The sequence below is a fragment of the Amphibalanus amphitrite genome, unplaced genomic scaffold, assembly GCF_019059575.1.
Source record: "Amphibalanus amphitrite isolate SeventyFive unplaced genomic scaffold, NRLGWU_Aamphi_draft 001729F_arrow, whole genome shotgun sequence".
Taxonomy (NCBI): domain Eukaryota; kingdom Metazoa; phylum Arthropoda; class Thecostraca; order Balanomorpha; family Balanidae; genus Amphibalanus; species Amphibalanus amphitrite.
In genome coordinates, this window is record NW_024883222.1 from 6,244 (window position 1) to 16,081 (window position 9,838).

The 9,838-nt window shown below is 50.1% G+C and overlaps 2 protein-coding genes across 3 annotated transcripts; both read left to right on the plus strand.

Annotated features, from left to right (window-relative positions):
- Window positions 1-939: 939 nt before the first annotated feature.
- On the plus strand, window positions 940-7,621 carry LOC122374868 (intraflagellar transport protein 57 homolog). 2 transcript variants are annotated; one of them, XM_043353888.1, is made up of 3 exons: window positions 940-1,182; window positions 4,795-5,972; window positions 6,462-7,621. In XM_043353888.1, exons 2-3 carry the CDS (start codon window positions 4,816-4,818, stop codon window positions 6,766-6,768), a joined length of 1,464 nt encoding a protein of 487 aa, XP_043209823.1. In that variant the 5' UTR covers window positions 940-1,182; window positions 4,795-4,815; the 3' UTR covers window positions 6,769-7,621. The 2 variants fall into 2 exon arrangements, with proteins under 2 accessions (XP_043209823.1, XP_043209824.1); XM_043353889.1 differs by having other exon boundaries at window positions 1,039-1,182; window positions 3,530-5,972.
- On the plus strand, window positions 3,556-4,155 carry LOC122374871 (meiotic recombination protein REC114-like). The gene has a single exon (XM_043353910.1). The coding sequence runs from the start codon at window positions 3,556-3,558 to the stop codon at window positions 4,153-4,155; it is 600 nt and encodes a 199-aa protein (XP_043209845.1).
- Window positions 7,622-9,838: the final 2,217 nt, after the last annotated feature.

Below are 9,838 nucleotides of genomic sequence, written 5' to 3' on the forward strand. Positions count from 1 at the left end.
AGCATTGAGCACAAGGTCCAAGGCCCTGAATACGTAAGCATGGATTGGGTACAGGGTATATTGACTTACAATTGGGTATCCCCCTGCTCGCCACCTACTGGACGAAATGAGCACTTTTAGTTCTGTGCTCACAGGTGACAGGACAATCGCACAGCTAGAAGTTTTACAACGGTGGCGTAGACCTATGTTGCTGATAATAATTTGAATATCCACTTGAATTTAACGTTTTCAATTTATGAAAATTAATATTCGAGACATCGTGTTCTCAACGTAGCCTAAAATTTCAACAAACGTTGAACCTAGAAATGCAGCAGAAGTTGGACGCGACCAAGGCCCTATATACCAGGTAGGGTCGTCCGGCGATTCTACCTTTTCGTGACGTCAGCTCGTGACGTCATTTGGAGTCAAGTCTCGAAGCCCCGTTCAATCCTCATGTAAATGAGCGATTTTCGAAGCACTGTAGAATGAAGTCTGCACAAGATATATCAAACTTAAGTATCTTATCTGAAAGAGCAGACAATTTTCTGCAAGTTACCTATTACGTGTTTTTCGCTAAATCTTTTGCTTTTTTCATAAAAGCGTAAAATGTCCCCCCATGTCTCCGCAGCCTCCCTGCCGCCGGCCGCCGCGCGGTCGTGGTAGTGTAGTGGTTAGCGTGCCCGCGCAGTATTCCAAAGGTCCCGAGTTCGAATCTATGCGGTGTGGAACTTTAATTGCAATTCCAAGCTGAACATACGCACATCCATAATAAATTATTATTCGTATAGCTAAACTGTCACCAAGCTATCCATATAAATTGACTTCACCCAAAATATCGGCAAGATTCTATTAAAATATAAATTCAAATATGGCGGCTTGGACTGCCGCGTGCGTTAGGCTCCGCCCATAGCTCCGCCCACATGCGTGACGTCATTCGTGTTAGTGGACACGCAGAGAGATAGGGGACGACATGGGCCTGGACGCGACTATTGAGGATCGAGTAGTAAAGTAATCTTGTTGAGGATCCATTGTCAAAGAAGAAAATTGTCCTGTAGGCCCGCCATGTTTGTTTACATACAGTTGTTATGAGACGTGTGAAGTTTCCCCAAGGATTCATGGAACAAAAATAGGAATTTACAATACAGGGTCTTGAATCGATAATTGTTGTGGGTTCCAGGCGAGATTAAAACTGCTGTAAACGAGGTGAGTAGGCATTGATATGTATTCTGTAAGCTTGAGCTCTACCAAATCAGAGACGAGACGCGATGTTTCAAGCAAGATCAAGTACTCATCAAGATACCTAAAAGAAACAAGAGACCTATAAGGTTTCGCAGATACCTATAAGGTTTCAAGTTTGTGAATGAGATATAGGTGCTAATTAGATCGAATTGTAATTTACATCTCACTTATATTGTTACATGGGCTGATGTTCACAAAAAATGCCAGCTTTCTCTTGCAATTATAGCGCATAGCATATGCACAGCCTCGGAATCGTTCGCTTAGCTGCAAAGTTAACTCGCACCGGGCCGGTGCTCCGCGACCTCTGCGCCGGGCCGTGGGGGGGGGGGTCTGACCCCCCCCCCCCCCCCCGTCTAACTCGGCTCCTGGGCCATGTAGCGTCGCGCGGTAAGCGGCATCCGAAAGAGAGTCAAAATAAGGACGAAAACACTTCGGTCATTTTTTTGGGTCAGGTCGAAGGTCAGGTCGCCAGAGGTCATCAAAGGTCAAATGTCCCTAGTACATTTCAACAATTTTGGAAACTGCCAACGGCTAACTCGGGAACTAATAGAGCTACAGCGCCGCGGAAAAGCGCATTCGATAGCCCTTTTACAGACCTTTCTGAAAATTGTTCTCAGATTTGACCTCAGGTCAACGGTTTAGCCTCCAGAGGGCAAAAACTGTAAAAATAACATTTTTCACGAAAATGGTTTTTCGTCAATAACGTTTGACTCAAGAGAGCTTGGACATTACTTTTGGCAGCATCGTGTTCCTCTCGTCGAGACGAGTCGAAGGAACTATTTGTTGACCTTGAAAGGTCATTTTGAAAATTTGACCTCAGGTCAAGGTAATGACCTGACCGGAAGGGGTCATGATGCATTTCAGTCGATCTGTATCGTCGAGCTGAATACATCTGACGTGTTTTTATCGCTCTAGCACGTCTTTATCAAAAGTTATGGCCAAAAAAACTGCTGGTGACCGTTCATGACCTGAGATGACCTCAGCGGCACACAGAGGGGTCACAGGTGCATTTTTTCCGATTCAGTGTGTCATGTTTACCTATGAACCCATGTTTGTGAGGGTTTTGAACATCATTCGTCCAAAAGAGGCGCATTTCAATTTTCTCTCATTGACTTATAATGGAGAGGTCGCAAAATTGACCTGACCTTAGGTCACCGATATCAAAATTCCGAGATATGCATTTTGAACATACTGTTACTCTTATCAATCGCTGAAATTTTCAAGGCGATCGTTCAGTCGGTGTAGCTATGACGAGGATTGAAACCTTTTCTGACGTGAGGTCACTTGACCTAACCTGGTGACCTGACCTTGAGAGCCCTGGGTCTGAAATTTTCACAACGTGTGTGGAAAAGATGCATGAACAGGTATGCCTTTTTAGATATCTGCGAAAAACCGCGGGGGGTTCAAACACCCCCCCCCCCCCCCGACCGGCGCGGGTTTTAAAAAAGGGTGATTGTATGGCAGTGCGATTATAACGCTTTTTCAGTTTCCCGACTAGCTCAAGCTATGCGACCTTGTTACCGACATGTCAATATAGAGGCAAGTTGAGGGAGGTATGTGCATATTTTGCTCTGTCGAGCGTTGGTCGAGACGCGCCACGCGGTTATATCTTAGGTATATAGGTACACTGTTGACTGTGATTATACATATCGAGGCAGTTATGGAAAAATGAACGGCTCATGGTGTGAACTTCGAAGACCTAGCACTATTCATTTGCCCCATCTTTTATCTGCCGACGATTTCGGCCGTTTGTCCGGGTTTAATTTAGAACTTGGGGGAGCCTCAACAAAGACGCTATTGCAGTTCAGCGCCAATTACTCCGGCCAAACAATGAGCATGACGTCGCGAAGGGCATTATATCTTCATCGGTTATCTCGAGGTATTTTGTGGGTGTTTCACGATAGGAGCTCTGCAGCCATCAGTGACGAGGATATACGGGATATACCTGCATGCATACAATACATTCCTCGGGATTCATGGAATCGCCCAAAGTTGTGCCATGAAAGGTCGACAATGCATAAGTTTAATCGTTTTTCGTAAGATGTACTGGGTGTGGTTACGTGACCGCGCGAATGTGTCAGTCTTCAAGAAGTCAGCCGCCTCCCACTCAAGCACGATACCGTCTAAGTCTTATGTTTACCGTATGTTCCTGCGGTGTGCATAAGTACAAAAACATTTTAGGTAGCAAGATAAATCCCACAATGCAAACAGGAACTTGGTGACCACCATAACGTGCGTCTGAATATCATGCATCACTGGCTGTGCAAGACGACCTGACAGGCGGTGACCAACGCTCCGTCTCCATTTTCAGCTACCAGACCTCGCATCTCGCCGACCATGAGGGAGTACAGGCTGGCGACCTACGCGCGGCTGACGTCGGCCGAGGCGTGGGACGACTGCGGCACGGCCGCCGGCCAGCAGCCGCTGAAGCTCAGCCTGCTGGAGGTGGGCTTCCTGGTCATCTCGGCCGGCTCGCGCGAGCTGGAGGCTCTCAGCATCAGCTCTGACCAGCAGGCCTTCCGTGCCGTCTACCGCGATAAGCACGTGCTCTTCCTGCAGCGGATCGGCGACCAGTTTCGCCGCTTTCGGGTGAAGTTCGTGCACAGGAGAGAGGCGGCCGACTGCGTTTACGAGATCTCGAAGAAGATCCACGTCAGGGACGGCGAGCGGCTGGAGGTGGCGCGGAAGGAGTCGGCCGGCGGCGGTGCCGAGGGCGGAGAGGTGGTGGTGCTGCGGGGAGACGTGGCTCTCGGGGAGCTGGCGGCGGCCATTCTGGAGCCCCAGACGTCCCACCTGCCGGCGGCCTACTCCGCCACCGCGGCCAGCATGTCCACTGAGGAGATGGAGGAGGCCATCCGACTGCACATCATGGACGCCGCGTTCCCCGGATTTGTCGAGACGGTGGAGCAGCTCATTCGACAGATGGCAGCTTCATGAAGCGCTGGCAGCAAGCTCATATATCATACTTGGGTTTCTTTCATACGGTTTCGCAATAAAAATGTTTTAAATTAAACCGTTTTTATGACAAAGGATAGTGCTCCCGAGCTATTTAACAAATTTTTACATAGGTATGCATTGCGAAAATATTGAATTAGTTATATGTAGCAGATGACAATTTGTTTGTGCGTCTGAAATGCGCCATTCATCGACATTATTCTAGGACGAACAAATTAAAGGAGTGCAGAAACCCGTTTAAATTTTGTCTTTGTACAAAGTTTGCTTCGTGGTAATTCCGTGTTGCGAAATCAACCATGCTTGACACTCGTATAATTACGACGGGAAAGACTGATTACCTACATGAGTTAAATCTCAAATTCAATCTCGCAATACCAGCATAATTCCCACGCAATACAATTAAAGTACATATATGATACATTGCACGCCCATAAGTCCGTCTCATATTACCATAGCCAGTCGAGTCTTCGTTATCTCGAATGTCTACTTGAGCCACTGACATGATGCGACTTTTTTCGCCGAATGGCCCGCAGAATGCGAAATGCGGTTCCTAACTAAAGCGATTTCACACTGTGGTTAATTATATTCGCGATGTTGACATAAAGCTCTCCTCTCAACTAGGTGTAACGTACAACCGTAACCATGGGCGACGACAAAAAGGAGAAAAAGAAGAAAGAGAAAAAGGAAAAGAAAGAGAAAAAGGAGAAGAAGGAGAAAAAGAAGAAGGATGACGGGGATGCTGAAGGCAAAGAGCACAAACACAAGAAGGAGAAGAAGCACAAGAACAAGGACATCGGTGATGAGGAGGTGGTGGAGGGCGGCGAGGAGGCGCCCGACGACCCGCGTAAGAGGGGCCGCGAGGAGGACCGCCGCTACTCGGTCATGGTCCAGGGCACCGAGGAGGTCGACGACGGGCCCGGCATGGCCTACATGGCCTACGTCGTCATGGACGACCTGGCTGACAAACTCAAGCTGCTCGACTACGAGCGCGACTTTTGCCGCTCGCTCAAGATGAAGCCGCTGAACCGGCACTACTTTGTGTTCTCGTTCAATGTGGGCGAGCAGTTTTACATTTTCACCTCGCTGGTGGCGTGGCTGCTGCGCAAGATCGGCCGCTCCATGGAGCAGCCGCAGGAGTCGGACGACCCGAACGTCACCGTCTCCACCATCCTGGAGCACTGCCGGCAGCTGGAGATGCACGTCGACTTCCCGCCCAGCAAGCTGAAGCAGGGCTGCGGCGAGCAGGTGATCTACGTGGCCGACCGGCTGGCCGACCTGGCCATGACGGCGCGCAACTTCCAGTGGAAGAAGCCCCAGGTGCCGCAGCCGGGCGAGGCGGACGAGGAGGAGGACGAGGCCGAGATCACCACCGAAAAGGTGGCCGAGGAGTCCTCCTCGTCAGAGGAGGAGGAGGAGGAGGGCGCCGTCCTCAACTTGGAGGACCTCAAGAACCTCTCCATCCAGGGCCTGAACCTGCAGCTGGACGTGCAGAAGCCGGACGAGATTCTCGAGTCGACCACCAACACGGAGGAGTGGCGGCTGGAGATGGAGCGCGTGCTGCCGCAGCTGCGCGTCCAGATCGACTCGGACACGCGCGACTGGCGCAACCACCTGGACCAGATGCACCAGTACCGGCGCGCCATAGACGACTCGCTGAGCGACACGCAGGCGCTGCTCGACAAACTGCACACAGAGGTCAGCGGCACACTGGACAAAATCACCAACAGGGAAAAGTACCTCAACTCGCAGATGGAGCGCACACTCGGAGACTTCAAACTGCTCATCGAGGATCGGCTCAGGTACGGAGAGACTCTGCGCTGCATTGCGCAATTTTCGTTTCTACCTCTAAATTTTGAAAATATTCCGGTATCCTTAAATTTGGTGAATTCCTATCGACTTTCTATGGTTTATTTTAAAATAAGCAAATAAAGAAATGTTATTTAGATATAGTTTTATTCATAGTCGCCCAAATATAAATTATCGCGGATTCTCATAATGTTTGAATTACCGTTACATAAATTGTCAACTACTCGCAAGAAACATTGACCCGCAGCCGCAGTCGGTTGACTCATCTGCCCCGTGCCCTGTGACCTCCCGACAAGGGCTGCCCGCCACAGAACACCTGTTCTGTGCCCTGTGCATGGGACTCGGTACATGTGTCTCGTGTCCTGTGACCTCAGTACATGTGTCTCGTGTCCTGTGACCTCAGTACATGTGTCTCGTGTCCTGTGACCTCAGTACATGTGTCTCGTACCCTCTGACCTCTGACCCGTACCCCCGTCTCCCAGCTCACAGGAGCAGTACAAGTCGGTGAGCGGCGGTGTGGTGGAGCGCTCTCGGCAGCTGGCGCAGCTCACCGACGAGCTGGAGTCGGTCAAACAGGAGCTTGAGGAGCGCGGCACCAGCATGACCGACGGCACGCCGCTGGTCAACATACGGAAGGCGCTCAACCGCGTCAAACAGGAGGTGCAGGGCATGGACGTGCGTATCGGCGTGGTGGAGCACACGCTGCTGCAGTACCGGCTGCGCGACAAGGAGGCCCTCCAGCAGGAGGCCAACGTACAGTTCACCGCCAACAGCATCGGGATGTACTGAGGCGGGGTGGAGCCGGGAGGTGGGGTGGACTTCGGTCGTAGCTCAGTGGCGAGCTTCCGCGAAAAAGGTCAGATGACTGTGGCTCTGGTCTACAGAGGCATACAAAGGGACGTTTTGACTGCAAAAGGAATGCTCGGGACCAATGGAAACATTCTGGCTGTGAGTTAAGAAGTGGGATGCCGGTTAGTTTTAAGTGGCTGAGTTCCGTTGATGTTTCGGTCAGCCTGGTCTGTGATCGGCGCTTCCTCTAACTGGCCGAGGAGCGGGGGCGGTGTTTTGGGTTCGGAGCGGGCCGGGTCAACGGCGGCCAATACCAACAGCCGCCGCTCGCAGCCCGGTCCTCAGGTCCGGATGAGTGTTTATCACACTGCTGCTGGGCCCGTTGGGTGAACATGGGCAGATCACTGCGCACGACACGGCACAGAGGCGGGCCATTAATGAGTGCCGCTGTTTCGGATAAGGTCCCAACCGTTCGTACGTGACACTACCGGTCCATACTGCCGCTGCCCGTGCCATTACCGGTCGGCCAAGTGCCAAAATGTGTGCTGTGATTGAAATGTGTGCCATAATGTGTGATATATGTCGTTGGAATGTGTATGTGCTGTTTTGCCGGTAGTTACAGCTGTCATGTAATTTGGCGAACTCAGAGATGTGCCAACATTGACGGGCCGTTTGTTTTAGTCGACAGTTGTGTTTACTCTTCGCGTCATTTGTTCGCGACATTGTATTGCATGTTGCGTTCGTTACATTGCATCATTGCCGTTATTGCGCCATATTTCATGTCATTACGCCCCAGACAGGGGCGGCAGTTTCATGTCCAATACAGCTGTCTTCTTCCGGATGATTCAAACAATACTCTTCTATACACTGTGACTGTACTAGTCCTCTTGAGTCGCATAAGCGCTCGTCATTTGTTCCTGACGGAAGTCTGAGGTTATTGACAGAGGTCGCGATGCAGTTTCGGTTATTTTGGTGATCCATCCATTATAAAATGCAGCCAACGCTAAGATATTACAGTTTTCCTATCCGGATGGGTGTGATGAAGAACCGAATAAGCCAAAAATGCCCTTCATTAGTGCGTTTATTTAGGACGTAACTAAGTATAAAAACTGATCGATCGAAAGCTCAGCTATAATAAGCCGCTGTCCCCTCGAAGGTCGTGGTTTTCGCCGCCCTCCGTCGGCACCCTCTCCTCCCCCCCCCCCCCCGGGAAGTTCACTTTTATCACCAACCCTCTGACAGTCGGGCCGTCGTCCCTTCTCAGTCGGCTGACAGGCTGCCCTACCCCCCCCCCCCCCCCCCCTCCTCCCCATCCTCCATCTCAAACAGATATAGGACCAGACAATACAGTCTTCCAACCAGTACAGGAACAAACCCTGCACTCCCTCCAACCTCTCATCATTGACCTGATAGGTGGTCTGTTCCCAGAACGCACTCCATCCTCAAACCGCCAACTGATGAACAAACAGCACCCCCATTATCAGCTAACTGACCAACTCGCCCACTCACGATGAACAATCCCACCCTTCCCGATCAGCTGACGGTCACACCGACCCTGACCCGGCCCCCGGTGTCTGACCTGACGGGACGGGGACGGCGACTGAGGACGTCTTGGCAGCCACCCCGTCCGCGGGCTATGTCACCGCGGCGCACCCACCGACGGACGATGACCGACGGAGCAGGAGCGGCGACGCCAGATGGTGGGGAGTTTGGTGATTGTGCCAGTGAGATATCGGGCTTAGTCCCAGGGGTTATAGCCAGGATATTGATCTTCATCTGGCGAGGGCTCGCCAGAGCCTTTTTTCATTTGTCTGGTATAACAACTTTCAGGAAAAACTTTCAGTAGGTAACCTTGGCTTCAGCAATTGAACACCTTGTGTCCATAGGAAAATTTGGTCGGCCGAAGGGACGCCAGAAAGATATCGCATTCGGTCGATATCGATGCAAAATAAGGTTCTACGACAATCATTGTTATAAACATAATTTTTAGCTTTAGCATCGCATTTGTAATGGTTCCTACACGAGGGCTAATGTAGGATAAAAAGAGCTAATGAATTTTTTTTTTTCAGATTTTCGATAGGATGAAAATTATAGAAAATAAATATGTTGATGTGCAAAAAATATTGGCCTGTAATAGGTATGGTCCAATGTGATAACAGGTAAACCAACATAGCTGAAAGGATCGACAGATATAGCCAGGTCTTCTAATACCTATTCAAAATCGATGTTGTGTTTCAGGTAGTTTTTTTTTTCCGAAATGTGCGTAAGCGCACATTTACCGACAACTGATATTCACTGAGGCTGAGCCCTGAGGGATGGACGACGGCAATTTGGATCTTTAATTGCATCTTGCACCTTTCACCGTGCTGGTCATTCCAAGTCCGACAAAAAGGAATAAGGAGACACATTGTGCATTCAAAACTGCACAGATAGCAATAACAACGACCAACGCATCACATTTCATTCAGTTCAAACGATGATGGCTACGTCCTACATCAGCGGCATTTATACCCAATCGCCGCCGTGCCATATCAGCTCATTAACTTGTCAATCGCTCAATAGATGGCGCTGACGTCAGACGCCTGAAGATATACTGCACCGCAGCACCCGCGCGGCCGGCGGCGCAGCAGCGCGGCGGCAGGGCGTGTGCCGTGTGGAGTGAAGGAACGCTCGCTGTATCTTGAGGAGGTTTGATGAAAGTGATGGGATGAAAACAATTGTTTCATTGGATATTGACCGCAATTATTGCGGGCGGCATACCTATAGGCGCTTGTTACAGTGGTGTTGACGCACGTAGGTATCTGAGAGCTAAATAATGAGACGTGTAGGTGTAGGCAAATGTCGCTATTATTTTTGTGCATATTAGGCTATGAGACAGTGAAACTTTCCAATCGCCGTCAATTGCGAATGGCTCTAGGCATATTTGTTTCAAACATTTGTTTGCAGATCATTGAAAATGAGCCAATAAAGCGCGAAACCAATAGGTACTCAATGTTAGCTGAGGTTGGAAACGAAGAAACCTTCCGTTCCATCATTTCCTTGCTCATGATAGTTGAATCCTTCTCCTCCA